The sequence below is a fragment of the Diadema antillarum genome, unplaced genomic scaffold, assembly GCF_040938485.1.
Source record: "Diadema antillarum isolate AM-2024a unplaced genomic scaffold, OU_Dant_1.0 seq00000672_RagTag, whole genome shotgun sequence".
Classification (NCBI taxonomy): Eukaryota; Metazoa; Echinodermata; class Echinoidea; order Diadematoida; family Diadematidae; genus Diadema; species Diadema antillarum.
In genome coordinates, this window is record NW_027271579.1 from 204,324 (window position 1) to 228,358 (window position 24,035).

At 38.4% G+C, this 24,035-nt stretch overlaps 1 protein-coding gene across 1 annotated transcript; it reads left to right on the forward strand.

Annotated features, from left to right (window-relative positions):
* Positions 1 to 997: 997 nt before the first annotated feature.
* Positions 998 to 22,605, forward strand: LOC139736884 (anoctamin-10-like). The gene is made up of 13 exons (XM_071647544.1): positions 998 to 1,235; positions 2,474 to 2,681; positions 2,908 to 3,042; positions 3,774 to 3,896; positions 9,716 to 9,958; positions 10,272 to 10,601; positions 12,803 to 12,858; positions 17,141 to 17,215; positions 18,262 to 18,474; positions 19,750 to 19,941; positions 20,627 to 20,758; positions 21,255 to 21,371; positions 22,433 to 22,605. The coding sequence occupies exons 1-13, from the start codon at positions 1,053 to 1,055 to the stop codon at positions 22,556 to 22,558; spliced, it is 2,133 nt and encodes a 710-aa protein (XP_071503645.1). The 5' UTR covers positions 998 to 1,052; the 3' UTR covers positions 22,559 to 22,605.
* Positions 22,606 to 24,035: the final 1,430 nt, after the last annotated feature.

Sequence of the window (24,035 nt, forward strand, 5' to 3'; positions counted from 1 at the left end):
TTACGGAAGTGATTTCATTTTTTTTTGCTGAGATATCTAACGTCAGTCCGAAATTTGCAAACGCACCCTAAATTACTGTTTTTGGCTAGCTAGGTCCCTGACGTGAAATTAAATCGACGACCGCTACCCAAATAACATCACTTGTTTGACAAAATTATTACCAACTGATTAATTTACAGACTTGTGATGTGTATCACTTAAACAAGAGATTTTTACCGGTAGCCTATTAAACGAAATAGTAACGTTTATGTTAGTGGTTTAGATTGGGGACTTGACAGGGTGCGTCTGAACGTCTGTAATCCAGTGCAGAGAGGAGTTTGATAAATGTTGGACATTGTTGGCATTCCACAAATTAAACAACAGGTTGTAGAGCTTTAACAGAGTAGGCCTACCGTAAAGTACCATTGGTACGCCATACGTGTACCGGTACCTATACCCCTCAAATTATCAAAGGACTTGTTCTCCGTCATGTTGTTCATCCATTCATCTTTGCTTCTTAAGTTCTCATTTTGGGTCTCTCTGCGTCTCGTCCGATGGTATGAAATTTAACATTCTGGCCGATTTTTTTTATTTTTTATTTTTTTTTTGGGTGTGTGTGTGTGATTTGATTTGTAAGCCTTGCATTTTCAGCACCGGGCAGTATTTTGGGGAAGAGTTCTGTCTATAATGAAGGTACCCGGGTAGCGTGGACAATTTATCTAACGTTAGTTGCCCTCCTCCTCCATCAGTATCAATATATGGCAATCAACTATACAATACCAGGGTCGGATCTATACACAGCCCAGTCGCTGTGGTTCGGACAGTGTCTGGTCGGGTTAGGTCGGATCCAGAAAGAGGAGGTTGCCTTTACAAAATTAAAGGGGGGTGCATACCCCCACATCCTGTTTTGGGGTTGCAAAGATGGATGGTGTTGGAAGAATAAAGGATCTTGTAATTCTTGTAGTTGTAAAATGACATATTTACTGAATTGCTGTCATGCTTGTATTCAGATGGATGCTGATGAGCATCAACAAGCTGGGTCTGATGCTGGCCTCGACTCCTCCCCAACCAGGATGGATATCCAAAAAGAGGATGAAACTCATCAGCCTGGCATACAGGACATCAGTAGCCCGGCCAGTCCGGATGGATGTTGCAATCATAGCGATAAGAGTGATGATGATGATGCCATATGCATCATTGAGTTTGACAAAAGTGCTGTCATGGCAACAAAGAATTGGATGATTTCTGTACTCAAGGTTTGTGTTGAATGTTCTGTATTTTTAGATGTAATCTCAACTGATATGCCCTTCTGAAAAGGAGAGTAAAAGTCATGAATCATATTGCTTGCAATTTTGACAGTTTTACCTTACAAATTTCTTATCATAGCCTTCACATACCGTACACATTTTTGGTATCGCACAGTGATATAGGAAATTCCAGTCATTTATGCAATTTCCTGTGATGTAATGTAATTATGTGACATTTCTGTATTTTGATAATCAGTTTCCAAACTTATAGGCCCTCACAGCAACACCACCAACTGCCACAAGGGTTTTATACAGTAGTGTAACGAGCAAAGATTTCTCTCTTTTTTTTTGGGGGGGGGGGGAGGAAAATATCTCCATCATCACTGCATCTATGATAGGCAAATGTGTTCTGTGTTTGTGTGTTTTGTTTTGTGTGTGTGTTTTTTTTTTTTTTTTTTTGGGGGGGGGGGTTAAGTACAGGTATTGAAGATAATGGTCAAGACGTCGGCCTACAACTGGAATACATAATATTTTTTATGTTGACTACTGATATTCATGAGATTAGAGCTCTTAGCATCTACCTACTATAGCAGATTGCTTGTTCACTTACATTATAGAGACGTCAAGGTCAAAGAGCAGCTAGGTGTGAGATTTTGCAAAGCGACAGAGTGAGGGAGGGGAGGGTATGAAAGGGGGGTGTCACCCTTAAGACAGTAAGGAGCTTTAAAAGCTGTATATCATGCAAGCTGGTGCATGTATACATAAAATTTTGGTTCATTCTAATTGATATAGACTCGTCATCCCTGTTCGTGGCGAAGCGCCTATTTACAACAAGGGCAGTTTTGTTTATCAATGAGACAGCTAAATAGCGTTGAGTGTGTGTGCTTAGTCGCACTTATAGAACAAAATAAAAGTGAATTACTAGCACGTGTTATGGAAAATGCAAGTACTCTCGCACCTGATTAGGCAGTTTCATCAAAGAATGAAACTGCCCCTGCCCTAAATTGGTACTCTGGTGCAAACAGGGATAATTAGTCTATACTGTCTCAGAATATGACTTTTGTGGTATCTAGAAATCACATTTTCTGTGTTTGTTTGGTTTTTTTTTTTTTTTTTGGGGGGGGGGGGGTTTTTTGAGGTATGAGAAAGAGCATGTCGGGCTGAGGCATTGATCATATAGAAATCCTCATTCATTTTGCTGAATTTCTATGGACTAAAAATGAAGTAATCACCTCTCATTGCTGCAGGCACCAGAAAGGGAAGGTGGTGGAGGTCTGTCGGTACATCCTCTACGGGGACAGAACGGCAAGGATTTCATCCTCCAGGTCAGTGCCACCAAGGAGCTCCTACTGGAAGGGGCAGAGAAGATCTGCCTCCGGAAGAAGTGCAAGGACGGCTCCCTGCGAGAGTTTAGCCGCGGGCACAGGGATCATTTTGACAGCGAGGGTAGGGGAAGTTTGTCTACTCAACATAATGTTCTGATCAATGTGAAAACAGTGCTTGTTAGAATAGCAGTGCTGTCATGAATTGAAAAATGGTTTCCACTGTGCTGTCAGCATTACTTTTCCTCTGTTTTCTTTGTTTATTTTGTATGATTTCTTGATATCAGTGTACTTTCTGCTGCTGTTCACCATCATAATGACCTTTATTTTTTTTTAATCACTCTGATGAACACATCCAGATAAATGCTTCCTAACAACTTGCGAGAAGCAGCGAGTGGTCTACTACCTCCTAACCCACATTCGCAGCACCAAGGCCCAGGATATTCCTGGCACAGAGACCAAGAAGCAGAATCTCTACCCAGAGCAAAGAATAAGTAAATCATTTTTTTTTTTTTTTGACTTTTGCATGCCACTTTTTCCTCTCTAATGTAAAGTGTCATCATGGTCCGAAGATTGATAGTGAAATAAAGATGTCATAGTGATGTCATAGTAAATACACACTGCATATTTTGTAATCCAAATTTCTATAAATGAATTAGAATAAAGATTATTGAATCTTATTGCCATTGAATCTGTACCATCAGGAAAAATGAAGCACAGAAAAGGAGAAGTTTCAATCTATAGGCCACTCGCATCATAATGAAGTCCTTGGGCTGGCTGTTTTCTTTCGACATTTTGAAATTTTGTGTAATAACCAAACAAGTCAAGTATGTAACACGCAAACCAAAAGTGTATAATATCTTGTTTATTCTGCTCTCATCATACACTGAAAAGCAATGGTAGATGCAAGGCTATCTCAGTAATGTCATTAAAATTTTACATCAAAGAGAAAGCATAAAGTTGTCTGTACTCTTTCGCTAAGTTTGAAAATGAATGCATGAAAAGTGAGGGTTTAGGATTCTTTTACAGCTTGTTATTCAGAAGGCTCGTAACTCTGAAAATGAAATAAGGATCGTTATTGGGAAGGTCAGTTGATCTGAAAATGAAAACAGGGGTGTTGTTATTCAGTATGATAATTGTGGTACCTAAATTTTTACTTTGTTGTTAAAATTTCATTAAATCCGTATTTGTTGTAACAGGAGTGCACTGTATTTTGTATTTATAGTTCCAAAGTTGCTGAATTGTGGTTTGATCAAAGCACTCTACCCACTGCACACACCAGTAGAGCTGACATCTCTTGAGAAGCACTGGTACAAACACTCCAAGTATTTTCAGCCACAGCCAATTGGTAAGAAAGCATTGCTACTTCCGTGCTGCATAGGGCTTGAGCGTTGTTTGTTTTCCATTGATTATGTACAGACGACATTGCAAACACTAATAGCAACTTGTTTTAAATGGTGGTAAAGTTTTGTTACAATGTGGAAAACTGCATTGAAGAAACTTAAATACACCTGATGACATAGGGATCATATCTGTACAGTGCATGACCTGCATCATGCTGGTCCATCTCACAAATGTAAATGCAGTTGCTACATATGTCATAGGACTGGAGTCTGTGATTCAAGGCTTCAGACTTTCTTCAAAGCTCAAGCATGAAACAAGGCCAACAATGATTTGTCTAGGTTTGCATCTGGAATGTACAGTGTAAATGTCTGCCCAAAAGAATGTAAGAGGAGCAGAAACAGCTTTGTCTCTTGACTGTGCGTTATCAAGTTGATTTCATACTGGTATCGGGATTGATTCATTTAATATTGGGCATTCTTTTGCATTTAATCTTTGTGTGAAGTGTGTAGGGATATATTTTGTTTGTTTGCATGTGATGACTGATGAGAACAATGTTGATTATCAAGGGAAGTTGTCTTATGTACCAATTTGTATGTGTCAGTTATAACTCTTGTAAGACCAATTTGTATGTGTCAGTTATAACTCTTGTAAGACCAGCCTTATTAAAGTCCATTAAGTGAGGAAAACAAATCATGTTTTTGTCAATTAATGTTTTTAACTGATGAGAGAAAATCCTCAATCGATGAAACATTTACTCAAGATCTATGGATATTGACAGCAGGCACAAGTGTTTCAAATATCAGTATGTGTTAAGTTTAATCAGAATGATCTTGTGTATTTTATTAAATCTGTTGATTCCTTTCTCACTTTGATAGCAATTAAGTAACACACCCAAGTGTCTGATCAGCCTCTGAGTAAACAGGATATTTGTTTTAGTCTTTAATTCGTGATAGCATGTAACCCAAGGACGAGAGGTGAACACAGGCAATGTTTGTCTGCGATACCTTGTGTCAATATTGTCAGTCAGTATACATGTTTATACATTCCAGTGTGGTGTAGAGTGCAGTATAAGCATGCTTGAAAATGTGTTTCAATGCATCCTTCACACATTGGTAATACATTGCTTTTGCCAATATATGGGTTTATTTTGTTTTTCATTTGATCACATGGTCTATATTTGTGTCTGTCAAGAGACTTGTCAATAGCTCTCAATGAGATAGGTAGATGTACTTCTCATTTTTTTTTTTCCTTTTGTAAGCGTGCTCTAACCCTGGTAGTTGTGTGTTATACAGTGAGATAATCACTTCATTCAAACTAGGGAAAGTTTGTTTTTATGCCTCCGCCACGAAGTGGTGCCGGAGGCATTATGTTTTCGGGTTGTCCGTCCATCTGTCCGTCCGTCCGTCCGTCCGTCCGTCGTGCTAACGAGAGTATGCTTGTGTGGCTAGGAGAACAATAGTGCACAATAGATGGCCTTTATTCCGTCAGGCTTGTGTGGCTAAAATTTTTGCTTGTGTGTCTATTTTAACAAAAGGGAGAACAAAGGGGTAGACACACAAGTATATCACCGTGAGGTCGTCCGTCCGTCCGTCCGTCCTTCCGTCCGTCCGTAATGAATTTTGTGGACAGGGTAACTATCAAAACCTTTTGAGGTATCCTAATGAAACTTGGCATGTATGTGTATTAGGGGGTGAAGTTGTGCCTATCAACTTTTGGCTGCACATGCTCAAGGTCAAAAGGTCAAGGTCAAATGCTTTAAATTTCACTATTTCTCCTATATCTATGCAATGCCTGGAGATATTTCTTGAAACTTAGTGTATACATGTATTACCCAATTAAGATTCTCTGGTGAAAGTTTGGGGTCATGAGGTCAAAAGGTCAAAGGTCAAAAGGGCAAGTAAAATGTTAAAATTTCACTTTTTTCTCTGTATCTTGGAAATTGTTCAAGGTATCTTTATGGAACAAAGTATATATATGCATGTACTGATTGGCAGTGGTTATCTAGGGAATTTGGGGTTCATGGGGTCATAGGTCAAGGGCAATAATTCAAAATGTTACTATTTTCCTTATATTTATGCAATGCCAGCAGGATTATTTTTTTAAAACTTGATGTATGCATACGTATAACCCACTAGAGATTCTCTGGGATTTTTTTGTTGTTGCCAAGACGGTCAAAAGTCAAAAGGTCAAAGATCAAGTGAAAGTGCTGAACTTACTTCTTTCTCCATATCTCGGAAGTGGCTCAAGTTATCTTTAAACTTAGTATATATTTATGTATGTTCTGCCTGACAGTGATTCTCTTATGAATCAAAGGCCAGATGAAAATGAAAACAATTTACTGTTCAATACAGAAATTGCACTTTTTCTCCATACCTTGAAAATTACTCAAGTGTGTAAACTTATGAAAGGATCAAAGTTGAAGTTAAAGTTCTTAAATCCCCAAATACATGCTCTCCTATTCATCCAATTAAACATCTAGGTCAAGGAAGGTGAACACTCGATACATTTGTGACAAATATGTCATTTTAATATTTTGCTAATTTTGTGAAAATGTAATCACACAATGTCCACATGTACTATAGACCTATTAGGAGAATCATGCATTATGGCGGAGGCATACCAGTCGCCATAGCGACATTTCTAGTTTTGTTTTTGTTTTTGTTTTTTTGTACGTATGCAAAGTGTGTTGATGGTAGTGATTTGTTATAGAGAAGTATAATATTCATTATTTCTACCAGTAAAGTGTGTGTGTGTATCTTTGTGGGTGTGTATATGTGTATAAATTGGCAATTCCTCAGTCATGGAATATCCAAAGATGAAGTTCAGCCCATGTACCTTGTGATGAGTTGAGTAAAATTATGTATAGCATGCAACTCTTGTATTTAATTGAAGAAAATGATAACAAATGGTAAACTACAAACACTTCCACCATTTTAACAGGGATGGATCCAGTGCCATCTGTTTAGTGAAGCTACTAAGATTGAATACTAGCGAGACTGTTTATGATGAATTTCTCAAAGAATGTTTTGTATCTGATCTATGATTTATATGTCTGTTCTAGCATTATTGTAAAGAATTTAGTATGTACAGTAGTAAGTACAACAACAAAAGTTATTCTTATTTCTGTGTCTCTGAAAATACAGAGGTAATGCTTAAATTGTACATTGGCTACCCATGTTTAACAGTTAAACAAACTTTGTTTGTAGTATACTGAGCTATTCATGGCACACCACCAGTGTACACACAAGACTTATAATAATAATAATAATAATAATAATAATAATAATAATAATAATAATAATAATAATAATAATAATAATGATAATAATAATAATAATAACCCATAACTTGTTTAAACATGATATGGAAGTTAATGACTGGCATCATAGCGAATGAGATGTATTGCTTCATTGAAGGGAAGGACTTATTCCCTGTCGAACAAAAAGGTGGGCGGCGAGGGTGCAGAGGAACTAAAGACCAACTACTAATTGACAAAATGGTGATGAGAAATTCCAAGAGAAGGAGGACCAACCTGTGTGTAGCCTGGATCGATTATAAGAAGGCTTATGATATGGTGCCTCATTCGTGGATCGATGAATGCTTGCAAATGTTCGGACTTGCAGATAACATCCGAGCTTTACTGACAAATTCTATGAAGGCATGGTGCACAACCCTCACATCGAATGGCAAAGATCTTGGTCAGGTGAGAATACAACGAGGAATATTCCAAGGGGACTCACTGTCACCTCTCCTCTTCGTTATATCACTCATTCCACTTACAAGCGTTCTGCGAAATGTATCGGCCGGTTATGACCTCGGAGGAAATCATGGCTCCCTCAATCATCTGCTGTTCATGGACGACCTTAAGCTCTTTTGTAAAGACGAGAAGCAGTGCGACAAGCTAGTTCAAACGGTTCGTCTGGTCAGCAAAGACATCGGCATGGACTTCGGCATCAACAAGTGCGCTACCCTGGTTATGAAGAGAGGGAGACGAGTGAAGAGTGCAGGAATACCACTCCCTGATGGAAGAATACTACAGAGTTTGGAGGAAGGAGAGAATTACAAATACCTCGGAGTGTTGGAATCTGATGATGTCTCGAACAATGCTATCAAAGTGTCTGTGACGAAGGAGTACTTCTCACGTGTAAAAAGTGTACTAAAATCACACTTAAATGGCGGACACGTGATCACAGCTCTAAACACCTGGGCGGTAGCAGTTTTGAGATACACAGGAGGAGTGGTCGAATGGACGAAGGCGGAACTGGCTGGTATGGATCGGAAGACAAGAAAGATGCTCTCGATCTACAAAACCCACCAAATGAGTGCTGATGTCGACAGGTTGTACCTGCCAAGGAAAGAAGGAGGCCGAGGGCTCGTGAGTGCGTCAGATTGCGTTGAAATGGAGCAAATCAGCCTCAACAATTACATAAACAGCAGTGAGGAAAAACTCCTTCGAGCCGTTCTGGTTGAAAGTGGAAATAATGTAAACGCCATTGATCCACTTACTTTCAAAAGCCAGAAACGAACAGAAAGATCTGCAAAGTGGAGAGAAAAGCAGCTGCACGGGCAGTTTTGCAGAGAGACGGAGAACATCAGCAGTAATGACACATGGTTATGGCTGAAGAAAGGAGAACTGAAGAAGGAGACAGAAGGACTGATCATCGCTGCCCAAGAGCAAGCACTGTCAACAAATGCTCTGAAAGCCAAGATACAGAAGAGAGATGTGGATGCCACATGCAGGATATGCCGAGAAAGAGACGAGACAGTGCAACATATCGTATGTGGCTGTAGTAAATTGGCGCAAAAGGAGTACAAAAGACGACATGACAAACTGGCACAAGTCCTTCACTGGGAGCTTTGCAGAAAACATGAAATACCATGTGAGAGCAAATGGTATATGCACGAACCACAGAAAGTTTCTGAAAATGATCAAGTTAAAATCCTGTGGGATTTCGATGTTCAAACTGACAATGCCATCCAGCACAGGCGTCCGGATATCATCGTCGTAGAAAGGGCTCGAAAGATGTGCACAATCGTCGATGTCGCGGTACCGGGAGACAGCAGAGTAGCCGAGAAGGAGAAGGAAAAGATAGAGAAGTACCAAGACCTTGCCAGAGAGCTTCGCCGCCTGTGGAATATGAGAACGAAGGTGATCCCTATTGTCGTTGGAGCACTCGGAACAACGCCAAAGCAGCTGCGACGGCACTTGGACGATGTTGGTGTGCCAGATCGAGTGCAAACGCTCCAAAAAGCAGCATTGCTGGGGACGGCACGAATCCTGAGAAAAGTACTGGAAGTCTAAGGTTCCAGGATGGAACTTGACGTGATATTAATCTCCAAGAGATATCTTGTGAAGCTAGAGATAACAATAATAATAATAATAACAATAATAATAATAATAGTAATAATGATAACAATGATAATTATAATAATAATAATAATAATGATATAATAATTAACTAATAATAATGGGGATGTTTATAATGCCATTTATCACTCAGTGTGAGCGCTTATAGGGCATGAAAACAATGATAATGATTATATTGATAATGATGATGATAATGATAATGGTAATAATAATACTATGATGATGATGATGATAATGATAATAATGATAATGATATAATGATGATAATAATATTATTATTGTTGTAAAGATAAACTTCATGTCCGTTTCATTTGTTTGTTTGTTTGTTAGATATAGTTTGTTTGAATGTTAGATAGTGATTAATTGTTAGTGTATTCATAAATGTATGGGATCCATATTTCTACATTCTTCCTTGTTTGTAAATGCAAACCTATATCTCAAATATCTTTTGACAGAAATGATCCGAGACTACTTTGGTGAGAAGATAGGCATCTACTTCTCCTTCCTTGGGTTCTACACCAAGGCCCTGTTCCTTCCGGCAGCGGTGGGCCTGGTCTACTTCCTGCTTGACACATTTGTTGGCCACCTTCCTCATGGCTATGCCTTTTTTGCCATCTTCAACCTACTGTGGACCACCATCTTCCTGGAAGCCTGGAAGAGGAAGTGCAATGTGATGGCATTCAAGTGGGGCACTTACGGTTAGTGCTCAAGATGGTTTCTTGACATGAAGTTATAGGTGAATACTGCTGATTTTGATAAAGAAATGTATTGTGCTGAAATTTGAATTGTGTCAGAGATTATAGTGATTCAATTTGATTTCAGGGTTCAAAGAGTGTCATCTATAACTTGGCATGTTTTTTTAACCTAATAAAAGGAGAGATATTATTGTGTTGAAGATGTAATATTTGATCTCACTGGTTTAAGCAGGAAATGACAGTTCAGTTCAGAGCAAGTATGAGTCGATCTACAAAAGAAGCATACATGAATTATCACTAATCCTTGCACCTGCAGGCATGGTGAAGTTTGAGGAGCCGCGAGCTGAGTACCATGGTGCTATCACCACTAACCCTGTCACGGGGCGCCGTGAGCCACACTACCCAGAGTCCAAACGCAACTACAAGAAGTATGGTGTGTCTGCCCCCATCATTATGGTCTTCCTCTGCCTTGCATTCCTCATGATGCTCGCCTTCTTCTGGTTTGAGGACTACCTCATGACAAAAGTGGATGCCAAGACAACAGTTGGAGGTCTGGTGCTCCTCATCCCAAGCATCCTGTATGCTGTTGTCATCATTATTATCAACTCCATTTACCGCAAGATAGCCAGCTTCCTCAATGACTGGGGTATGTGCTGCTGCTTATTAACTTCACCTCCTTGAACACCATACACTGTGAATGTAGAATATTTCATGCTGTAATTATTTTGGGCTCTTCTGAAGTAGCGCGAAAGTTACAACACTGCAATAGTCAGGGAGATATTGAAATGTTACTGTAATATTGTAGTTTGCAACATTCTAAATAATCCAGAGTTCACTGGTACTACTCTTTGTGCCAGAAATTAATCATGCACAATTTCCACCTCAAGAATATGTTGCTTGCTGCATAGATCCTGATATGTGTGCTAAGAAGCTGTGCACTGCATAGCCTCTGAATGATTCATTAATATCGTTGCTGTGGACTTAATCCTTGTGGCAGTGATTAGTTCTGACTTGCTGTGCAATTTGTGGGTGGAGAGTCCTTTTTGTTTTCTCTGTGGCTTGAGTTTTTACCTACAGAATGTGTCTGCAACAAGAAATGAGTATGCCCAGAACTGTTGAATGTCATACCCCCTTCGGCATTACCAATCATTTCTTTTGAGATAGAGCATGACATCTGGAATGTTAACATGCACCAAGATGTAGCATGAGACATGTACCAAGTATGTTTGTATATATGGGTTTTAGCAGCATGCACTGTACATGTTTTTGTTTTATGTTCATGTCAGTGCTTCCTTTGCTTCATGTAGACACTTGCTATTCCTGTTTGTACTTATGTTGTGGCGTGATGCAGGGATAAAACAATTGAGCAAATCATCCTTCTCAGCACTGCCAAGGCATCTCTGACAATTCTTTTTCTATTACCTTTATTTGATATGGATTAGGATAGTACATTTATATTTCATGCTTAGGTTTGTGTTCTGCTGGTGCACATTTCATCACTTGTTTTGAACTTTCTTGTGTTTCCACAATTTTACTGTGCGTAGTTCTATAAAAGAATAAAACCTGTCAAGAGCCAACATTTTCCTCATTCTGCTGGCAATCCCATTACAGAAGACAGAAGTATGCATGACAGCAGCAATTTCTTGTGGCAAAACCTGTTCAGTGTGCAAGTATTTAGTGCATTAAATGTGAATTTCCAATTCACTGACATTGTTGTGAGATATGTTGTGACACAGAAAAAAGGAAGGTAACATACCAATTTAAAAGTGGCTGTGCTTGGGATGCTTTTATGTCATTTAGTGTTTGTTTGTTTGTTTGTTTGTTTTTTTTGGGGGGGTTAACCATAGAATGTCTAATAGTTACATCTTACATGAGAGCACTTTACGTATCAATTCTTTTTGTGAGAATCTAATAGACTGCTGGTTGTTTGTTTCAGAATCAATACTATAAATATATGAAAATTGTAATGACATAGACTATGACAAATTATTCCCATGATCATGTTCTTAATAAGCATTAAGTAACTTGCCATGGCTAGTTATTTTTTAGGACAGAAGTGACTCAATTTGCATCCGTACTGAATCCCTAGATTACCGGGAACTGTCCTATTTCCGCAGGAAAAAAGATGCCTCACTTTAAGGTTTTGTTTTGGTGATCATCATTTATTGAAATTTAGGAGATTTGCTGGAAATTGTAATTGTGCTAAAGATTACTGTATACGCTATATATTTCGCGGGGGTTTTATTTTCGCGAATTTCGCGAGTCAGGAGCTATTCGCGAAATTAGCAACACGCGAAAATATTACCTTCCGAAATGAATCCCTTGCCTTGATGATACGAACATTTCAGTACTAGTATACCATGTCACGGCTTACCGAACAGACCATACTGGCTAAGCTTGTTTACGCACGTCCACGTCTACTTACGAATACTGTAGAGAGCCAATCCATTATCGCAAGGGGACCACTCGTCAGAAATCTAGCGCGATGGACTTAACCACTTCAAAAATGTTGAATTCTAACTTACTAGTTCGCAGAGTTTGGCAAGTCTTTTTCATGCAGTGTATAACTAGTATCATTCTTATTTGCTAGTAAGTTGAAAATTCACACTTTGTTTGCCACTTCATATTTTCTCTGGTCCCCCAATCATGAATTTAACCACTCGCGAAAATGTGTGACAGCGACAATTCGCGAAAATTTATGTACGTGAAAATTATAGCGTATACCATACTTCCATTCGTTCCTGTTTGATGTTGTTCAAGGATGTGAGGGAATGACTCTGTTGTGTTCCAGTTTATGTGTTGTTTTGTCTTGCATGCCTCGTCTGTTCTTCTCTGTGTGCATAACAGAAAACCACCGTCTTCAGTCTGCTCATGAAAACAACCTCATCCTTAAACTAGTTGTGGTGAGTTTCTTCCTAGCCTGCAGTAGTCCAACACCTCCAACTGCTCTGCTCCAAAATGAGCAAAAATTTGTGAGCTTGGGTAACCTTAGATGTTCTGAAACATGATTTTGTCTAACATTGCATATGCTGTCTGTTGTAGCAAAGTTACATGAAGGAGTTCTATTTCATTACATATTTCTTGTAAGGTAAACTTTGAAGTAGAACCTATGATACAGCATTTTGAGTTGCCTTTCTTCTGGACCTTGTAGAATATTATCATAACATTTTGTAAGAGGGAAGTGTTTGATGTTAAGGCTTATTCATTTGGTTAAGAAGCCCATCTTTATAGGTAGTTGAATATCTCTTTGTAACATTAAACTGAAATAGTGTACAATTACATTGTATGGTTGGAAGCCAATAAGATTTGACAACTAGTATGTAATTGTGGTAGTCTGTATAACATGAGTGTAGTTTTACCACTCCCAGAAATTTGGCTCATCAGCTTACTCAGCCCCCCCCCCCCCTTAACAAAAAGACAAACAACAAAATGAGAAAACCCTTCAAAGGTAATTTGTTGACACATGTAGGGAAAAAGAGAAAACTTTATAAGTAGTATGCCATAATTTGGTGTCATTTCACGTTGAATACCCATTGTGGAATTACGCTTAAACTGTAAACTAGTTTTCACTTCTATCAGAGCCATAGAGCTCTATTGGTCTAGTAGAAAAGGTGACACATCGTATGCTCTGTCAACATATACTCTATGCGACAAATGCTTTGAGACTTTAGCTCTGCAGACATCTGCTCCACGGACATTTTCTCCACTGAAATATGCTTCAGAAATATTACATTTGCTTCTTAATAATAACTGTTCAATGGACACTTACTTTGCCAAAGATTGAACTCTCAGTAGAATTCTCAAGTGCTTTTGATATACAGGGGAATCCCATTATAACAAGATCGTCGGTTCCGGGTGATTTTTCTCGTTATATCCGGATTCTCGTTGTATCCGAACACTTGTGGAAAATACACTTTAGATAAACATGCTCTGTTAAAATTGGGTTACATGCATCTCCATTTTGACAACTCCATTTTGATGAACAGAAAAACAGGAAATGCAACTCGAAAATGCGAGAGCATTCTTGCGATAATTACAATCATCTTTGTTCTTTCCTCGACGCTTAATTGTTATCAAATGTTTCAGATTTGATATTGTATAATCATGTCGTAAATGGGGCCTGCTTTTTGTTATCCGCATGCTAATCATTCTGCACATCTGAGAAGAGAGAGATGAAGGAAAATTTATGCAACTATTATAGGTAAGGTCATCGCGCTATCAACGCTGCATTTAGCGTAACTCGCGTGGATGAAAGCTGTGACTAAAGTCTGAATTTATCTTTCATTCTATGACAAATTATTGATATGATATAAATCATGTGTATTATGGTGAAAGTTTACATCACAATTTATACTCTTATTTTTTATTTCCTTCAAGGACACTGTGCCCAATATCCTATTTTCTCTCCCTATTACTGTAAAGTGCGATGCGCGAAACGCTTGATGACTTTTACTGCAAGAGTGCCATGTGCTGCCAGCTTGTTGCGAAGCACCAGGTTGAATGTGTGCTTTGCATGAATGTTTTACCCGATGAGATTGACGGGTGCATGCCGTTTGCGAAAACAAAAACCAGTACCCGGTAACTGGTGAAGTGAAATAGTATTTCTATTAGCTAGAGTCGAGCTAATTCTAATTTTAGCTTATGACCTCATCATACTTTGATTTTGACATCTAATTCAATTTATCTCATAATCAAAGTTACGTTAATGGGTTATCTAACTGAGCGGCTAATGTTTGCGAAAGTAGCGAATAGTAACAGAGTTTAAATTCCGTCAGGATTCGGTAACAGTTGCAATCAAACTCAAAAACAGTTTTCATTTTTGCAACCAGTTTCTCTTATCGCAAAGAAATTTTGAACATGTTCAAAATTTCTCCAGAAACTTCTCTACAATTCGCTACGTTTGTAAACATTTCCCGCTCACAATTAGATACTCTCTTTACGCATCTTCGGAAAGGTTAACTTAACATTTCGGATACAAAAATAGATGTGCACCATTTAAGAACGCTAATTCGAATTGTAGCGTTTGTGATAACATTTAGGCATATTCTTTAGCTAAAGCTACAGCTTCTAAATATTCTGATGCCGTTCCATCACGGCCCTCGGAAAGAGACTTTAAGAACTTGCGGCGCGTCACCTTGATTGCGTTCTCTGTGGAACTGGCAGATCTTAGTCTCTGCTTGCACGCAACGATAATTCAGACAATTCACAGAGAATTGACCTTTTCTGGTTTTGAAATAGTGCATGATTTTCCCCGTTGTTTCGTTCGGTTTAAAAAAAGAAAAGAAAGTTGTCGTTATATCTGCACAAATTCATCTTTGTTTTTCTTTGTTTTTAGGCCCGAAAATTATCTCGCAATAACCGGAACTCCGAATCCCCATAGGCTAACACGCAAATTTATTTGGGACCGAACAATTTATCTCGTTATAAGCGGATTCTCATTGTATCCGATCTCGTTATGACGGGATTCCCCTGTAATGTTGATTTTTAAATTCTTTGTGAAAGTATCATAGTCTTGCGACATTTAAGAATCATTTGAAGATCATTTTGCTTATCAGTTTTGTTTCTTTATCGAATCAATGCTTTGAAATAAATGAAATTGTAGTACAATTGATTCAGTAACCGTCAATTCATTTAAATATTGTAGTGGTTTTAGTATTCTGAGAATGCTGTGATAGATAGTTACTGTTTCAAATAATTTTCAAGCCGAGGGCACAGCTCTGATGTTTAGATCAATCCCAAATGAAATCACTGAGCATTTGTAGGCAGAAGAATTAAATTCAAGAGCAATGTGTCCTCAAAGAAAATTTAGTTGTCACATATATTTGGAGCGATTATTGGTGGAGTAAATGTCATGTATATTTGGTGTTATTATTGATGGAGCAAATGTAACACATCTTCAGAGCAATTATCGGTATAGCGTACACCATGGCATATATTTGGAACAATTATAGGCAGAAAAAAATATCTATCTCCAAACCATCTTCCCAGGAAGCAATTGTCGACGGAACAATTGTCAGCCCAGCAAATGTCTGAAGGTGTTTGCTACGAATCATATGTCACATTTTTGGAGCAATTGTCAGTGGAGCATAAATGTCATGGAACCACTAGAACAGCTGCAAGGGCAATGAAATATCATGAAATGCAGATGACTATGATATAAGATGTACTCGTTTGGATGACAAACGGCTTGGCAGATTTTTCTGTTTTATGTGATTGAGGTATTTACAGACAATTAGTAGCTTTGGTGATACGATACCCCGCTTCTTTGTTCTTTAGGTAAAATTTAGATTGTAATGCACATTCACAACAAGTAATTGGTGTCGCCGTGCAGTACTATTTTATGCTTTTATGATAAGATAATTCTTCTGTGGTGGCAGAGCAGTAATTGTGTTGTCTGATTTCTGAAGAGTAACCATGAATCTGTGAGCACTTGCCCACACTCCCCATCACACACCATCTGCCAATTCCCAACCCCCCCCCCCCCTCCATGTGTTGTTATGATAACATTGGGGTATTCTTTCTCTGAAACTGGTTTTCCATTGACATACATATTCTTCCATGTTATTCTGTATGAACTGTTCAAGACATAAAAGATAAGTCATTGCATCAATGTCATTGCCTTTGAACTATTATGAGTAATGTTCATGTTGAAATAATTAACTCTGTTAAAATCTTAATGTGATAATGAGCTCCTCTCACTCCTGGCCTTGTCTGTGAATCACCATTAGGCAGGGTCAAGTACTGGTCACTATGTCCCACTAGCCTCAGGGAACATCCAGATAAATTTTGAAAATCTAATAATTCTATCTTTGTTGATAGTATAAGATGTGAATGTTTTTCAAAAATGGGCTGCTTTTTACAGCATGCATTTTTGCAATGGCTTTATCTTTTGCGCATTTTTGCAAGTCAGCTCATAACAAAATTAACAAAATATTGCTTTCAGCAACATTAATGCAACATATTGTCTCTAAGGTTGGCAATGGCTAACTTTGCTTCTTTGAAAGGTATTGTTTTTATTTTTCATCCTTTTTGCTGTGGCTCTCAATCTTGAATTTTAAACACACAACATTGTCAGAGTGATTCTTGATGTGTGAAATGTGCTCGTAACATATCTTGTTTGATCAAGATCAGATGCTTACAAGTACATATTGAAATAAGACACAAAGATGTCTTTTCTGTCCACAGTTTGACTTCTCCAATTGCTTCATGTGCCTCTTCTTTATTGCTTTCTACCAACAAGACATGGTGAAGCTGAGGAAGGTGAGAAGCACTAGTAAACTTATAATCATGCTGTAGGGTTTGCAGTGAGTCAAAGTGTCAGTAGATGTGGTATTCTAGCAGCAATGCTTGGGGTGCAGTGCATATAATACAGTCTACCTCATGAGGTTCAGAATTTTTTTTCATGTTTTATTCTTGAAGTCTGAAAGAAGCTATAGAAAGCATACATTTTTATTCTAAAGCTTTTTCAAGATAGCAACAGCTTTGGCACAATTGTAGAGTACATAAAGATATCCAATGAAGGAAGTTATAATTTATTTGTTGGAACTTGCCCTCTTACTACTGAGATCTTTTGTCCATTGATAAGGTTTTTCCTAAGGCATCAACATAAGCCTTGATATTTAGAAAGCTTCGGAGATTGGATGTAAATTGCAATTGATGTTACCTTACACTGTTGTTAAATGAATCAAAAGATTGTGGTGTGTCAATACTCCACAAGGTTTGTGTGTATCTCTAATCATCAATTTAACACAACTTCAACACATGCTACAGTATTCTTAAGTTTGAAGTGCACAGTGATAATGTGGAAATAATCAGTAATACATGTCACATATCATTGAGAGTTTGACCCAGTGTTAGCCATGAACCTTGAAGTACTAGGCATAGATTGCTGCTTAAATGATGTTTTGTAATCCAGTGAAACTCTTTGAAGCTTTTTGAAGTTTAGACCTGATGTTTATTTATATTTTTTATCAGTTATATCATTTTTTTTAATATCCCAAATTCTTTTCAAAAAATTTTAGTCTCCACAAAATGTGATGTTCTCTTCCCTCGAATTAGAAGCATTGCATCTGACCTGTGTGATGTTCATGTTACATAGAGAGTAAAATCAATGACACAAAATGTCATTTTCTGCTGTCTTGTTATGTTGTGCATTCCCAAAAACAGTGTGAATTGCAACTTGATGCTATTTTCTCTTTCTCCTCCTCATCCTCCACCACAACCTGTTCCGTCAGGTATAGTGATGTGCCAATCTCCATTGGTCTCTCATTACCTATATGATTTTCATCCCTCTGTACAAACCTCAGTATCTCTCCACGCTGCTCATCATCCAACAATTCATTGAACAGTTCATCGAGACAGCGCTGCCCTACCTCATCCTCAGGTTCTGGCGAGGACAGAAGGCTGCTGAGAAGGAGGCACTGGCTAAGAAAGATGACGATGCTCCCAGTAGTGAGACCTCACCTCACAAAGATGCCTCCAAACTGGCAGCCCAGCAGAGCAAGATGGATGTCTATCCAGTATGATCAATTATCCCACTAACTCCTTCCCCATGTCCTGTGTAGTGATCAGTCCCCTAGATATGAATACAAATACAATTCTGTACCAATCATGAGTCCTTTGATTTGCACTGCACTGATGTGATCAAGGATAATTCAGTTCGAATCTAAATAATATAGTGGAATGTGCTGGACCTGAGGTTTAAGTCATCTCCAAACTACACAGAAATGAAGGATTCTGGGTGGCTGCAAGAATTAGTTCAAGGAAAACTCATATAACGAGGAGGTCAGGACCAAGCACTTTTCCTTGTTATAGCTGATATCTCATTATATCAGTTGGCATAAAAGAAGCATAACATTAAGACACTATCAATATATGTACATATGGGACTACAGATCACATATCAATTCATACTGATAACCTGACAATATTCATGTGTGTGAGAGAATTACTCACCTTTACGTGTTAAGATGTTTTTCGGCATTGAAATACGATTTTAAGGTTGCATTTCTTAATGAATGTATGAATTTGTTCATGTATAGTTTGCGTGACGGTCACGATCCTCTGTAAATTGTCATGTGATGTTATTGTTTTGAAATGCATATGTTGTGTGTGGAAGATTAGAACAGGTTATGCATAATGCTGTGCGACGCATTTGTGTTTCTGTACATTATGCATACATGTGTAGAGATTGGGAATTCCTGATAGTAGAAAGTCAGTCAAATAAGGAGATTGCCTCACACACCTCATGATGCTGCGTGTATGCATAGGGCTGTACGTGGACCATCACATACTCAAACACATTCTGTGCATGTGCACATACACATGTTCACACACATGCATAACATGCAGCGCTGAGGTGGAGTGCAATGTGAAAAATATACAAGACACAATTTTTGTTGCATTGAGCTGCAGAATCTTCGAACATGGTCACACAGACAAAGGAAAGATTTACCCAAAGAGATATGCTTTACATGACTATAACACGTTTGATTAACTGTGTTTTTCTTTGTTTGGGAATCACAAAATCCATCTTGTAGCAATTATTTCTAAACAGCTAATCTTACTGTAAGAATAGCATTTTACATAGACTTGTGTGGAAGGAAAGTTCACCGTAAGTTGGGACTGCGAAAGTTTCCTCGTAATAACCAATCTCAGTACATAGCAGTGTTTGTTACATTTAGTTTTCCCTATACCATAAAATTCACTCACTCTCATATGATATTGGGGAAAGAGTGTGAATCAGGTTGCACTTATTCTTGTGTTGTATTCTCAATCTTACTGTCGATTTCCAGGGAACATTTGATGACTACTTGGAGCTTTTCCTCCAGTTTGGTTACGTGTTCCTCTTCTCTGCTGTGTTCCCGCTGGCAGGCATCTTTGCTCTCCTCAACAATGTCATCGAGGTGCGGAGTGATGCCTTCAAGCTCAGCCGCGTGTGCCAGCGACCCTTTGGACAAGCCGTTGCCGACATTGGCACTTGGCAGGCAAGTGCCACCTTGTAACTTTAGGGACTACAGTCAGTAATGGAGGTTGGAGAGTATTTTCCCCTGAGGGCCCCTTAGCTCTGAAATCTTTAAAAAATCTTCTTCTCTTGAACCAGAAGTGATCGAACTATGGAAGTGCTTTGAGTAGGTGCATTTTAAAAAAGAAAGAAAGAAAGAAATAGTCAGCAGAAATGTGTGGAAGGTGAATTTCCAATACTATGTTGAGCGCTAAACCTACCGTGTCTCTTGTTTAATGTTGTTATGTGTTTATTGAATAGTGGCAATGTCACTAACTGTATGATTGTGTTGAAACGTGCAGTATACTGCAGCTTTATGTTTAGCAGTTCCTAATATGTCGATTTGAGTGTGTACGTGGATAACTGCAGTGCAATTTTTATCATGAATTACTTTGACATCAAATGCATAAATCATCTATTTGAAAATAAGTATCAAGAAAAAATTACCAAACATGTTTCATATGTCATGGCCAAACATGGTAGTGATTTTATTCAAAATATGACATTGTCATAGACTATTCTGAAGTGAACAATGTAAGTCTGAAAATGTATTGAGGAAAATCACAGGGCTGTCAAAACCTGGTTTTTGCATAGTGGGGGAAATATTTATGTGTGTTGCAGTATTTCTGTAATGGCTTTCTATCGCCAATTCTACTCTGCTTATTCAGATCACATTTGAGATTATGAGCATCATTGCTGTGCTAACCAATGTGGCACTGATGGCTCTGTCACCTGAGATCCAGTCCCTCTTCCCAGAAATGTCCACCACCAAGTACATCCTTCTCTTTGTGGTAGTTGAGGTAAGACATCCTTTTGAGAAAAACTAACAAAGAAAATTAAAACTTTTTGTGTGCAATTTCCCAAAGGAGGAGGGCATGATTTTTCATAGGTATCATTGCCATTATATCCTTTAATGTCTAAAAGAAATTTTGATGACAATGGCAATAGTGACGATCAATGAGGACATATGTAGTAATGTAGTAAGAGTAATAAAACCTTGTATATGAAACTGTAACATCAATGTAATCATAACAATAAATCTTGATTTTGGTGGTTTGTGTAAATGAGACCATAATGAAGATGATTACTACAATAATATTACTTATCCATTGTGCTGAAGACAAAATGTTGTATATGTAGATTTGTAGTAGTACTTGGTTCTTTTGATACCTGTCTTTATATCTTTAGTAATTATAATGTCATGAATGACATTAACTAGCTGGTTATGATGGTAATGACATTAGCAGTAATGAAAGTATTTGATGGTAATCTCTTTTTTCCCCCTCTGTTGTTCAGCACATCTTCCTTGCCTTCAAGGCAGCCATTGCCATCCTCATCCCAGATCTACCCAAGTGGATGGAGGTTGAGCTTGCCAAGGAGGAGTTTGAATCTAGGAAGGCTCTGGCAGACAGGGTGAGTTTCTCTTCCTACCATCCCACATCACCCACCCAGCCCCTCCTCTTCCAGGAGCAGATGATCATGATTTTCTACATCAGTTGCTTCCCCCGCTGGAACCTCCATTTTGTGTCCTGTCTAAGGGATAGCATGTTTTCTGCTCTTAATAGAGGATCCGACACGATTGCACACAACATGGCTCAGCTAGACTCAGTGGGATCAACTCAAAACTTAAAGGGATTGCATAGTTTTGGTTGAGACCTAACTTCAGGTTTCTAACATTTTTGGTGAGATAATGAGAAACCTCGTATGAAATGTGAAAGAACATGTAATTCCAATAGGAATTTAACATTTATTTGATGAAAATTGGTTTTTAAATGGCTGAGATATCCAAAACAGAGCGAGCCGAATAAAATGTGGGACCCACCGTTTGTTGCAATCGCTTTGTTTTACTTTGTTTTTGGATGTCTCAGCCATTCCAAAACCGATTTTCACAAAATAAATTTTGAATTCCTCTTAGAATGGTGTGCTCTGCACTATTTCATGATTGGTTTCATGGTATCTCACAAACAATTAAAAGCCTTATCTTCATCTCCACCAATACTATATTATCCCTTTAATCCATTTGAATCCAAGGCATATGTGCTACTGACTGAGCCCCCTCTCTGCCTCATGTTTTCCTGAGATGAGTACTGAAATAAAAATGAGGCCGTTTGATGGATATTTTGAGCGTAGGGGATGCTGCGGCTCCACCCAACCTTGTTCAAACCTGTGTAACATGTCCATCATTGTTGCTCTAATTTTCAGGTACCCAAACCTCCTATGTATTCTGTACCCAATTGGCAATAAATAGATTTCTTGCTTGTGTTAGATCTAGTCGATGTGATATAATGATAGGGTTTTTCATTGTAATATCTTACTTTTATCTCTTGCTCCCCCTGCACTGCTATATTATATTTTGAGAATGTGAAGGATGATCTCGGCAGAATGTATCCTAGCAACCACTGAATCACATCCATTAATCTCATACCTGGTGTCTCTCATCACATGTTGCATCTTAATGCCTCTTGTTGAAACAGAAAGCTGCTGAGCTGACCCGTGAGCTGTCATTCAGCAATGACAAGGAGAAGTCAGCCAGTATGGCCGAAGCCCGTACAGCCATGCTTGCATCCGATTCAACGGATATCAACAGTCAGCCCCACTGACCACCGACAGGGCTGTAAAGAGTGTTCAGGTCACTGCATCGTGTGGATGGCGGTACCACTGAAGGCATAACAAACTGATCAAGGAATTTCATTGCAGTAGGGCTATGTGTGTCTCCTGTGCAGTGTGAAGTCTGTGCCACTGTCATGTCAGTTTGAGTGTGCACCCACATTGCAGCCTTGTGTGTGTTGTTTTTTTTCTGTTTATTCATTATATGCACATACATTTATGTTTTTATGCACTACAAATTTAGTATCTTACTGATTAATTGATAAAATATATCCTCTAAAATATATATACATATATCGTTATATTTAGGTAGATATTAGATTTTAACCTGACTTAATTTCAATATATTGTAGATTCTGAACAGATGTACATCTAAAAAAGGTAAAAAAAAAAGATAGGATGAAGAATTTTTGGTTATGTTTGATTAATTACACCTGTTTTCATTCTCAGCCAAACATACTGCATTTATCTCAGCATGCTGCTCATTAGTGTGCTTACAGTAAAGTGGAAGACAATCCCAATAAAAGGTAAATGTAGTCCCATTAAAGTATAGTGAGTAAGCCATCAAAATGACACAAAGGATGTCATTTCATACGCATCTGTCAGTGATTCACAAGGTAATTGGCTTTGACCAACAATATTCAAGGATGCTTCAAAACGGAAATCAGCCATGGAGATGATGAATCTTACAGTAAGAAAGTGAGATGATGACATGCCATCTTATAAATTATATGCATAAATAGCAGTATATCCTAATGTATGACATGACTGATATGATTAATTTGAAGACAGTGATAGAAAAGCCTGGGTAGAAGGAAACAGATTCATGTAAAGCTTATATTTACAACTCAAAACAATGCATAGCTGCTCAATCGATAGCGGCGACCATAGCATAAGCAATCATGACAAACTTCTTGGGCAGGTTACTGTAAAACAAGGAATATTCGCATGTATTTTAATTTCGCGAGTGCCAAGATTCGCAAAATTAAAATGCACACGAAATTTCTTATCTCCACTATATGCACTGAACACAAGTGGCAATTCGCGAAAATTTCTTGCCACGAACAAGGCCGTCGGCTCCAATTCGCGAAAATTTCGTGCCGCGAATATATCATGTTTTACAGTAATCTCTTGTCTGTGACCCAATCAGAGAGATATCTTTCATGTAAAGCAGGCAAGTAATATTTCAGAGAGAATGAGATGCGGAATAGGAAATAGGATTGCCAGTGGACTTTTACGAGTTAGTTTGTCCATTCCCCACATCAGTTTTCAACCTTGGAAGACAAACCTTACTGATAAAATGATTTGTAATATTCTGCCAATCCCCCCCCCCCCCAATACAATCATTCCCATGGCAACCACTGACATATGGTCCAAGGAAATCTAGTAGTGGAGCTGTGTGATGTGAGTGTTCCATTTTACATGAAAAGGGAGTTTGATTACATTGCACGGATGGTTCATTCATGCGAG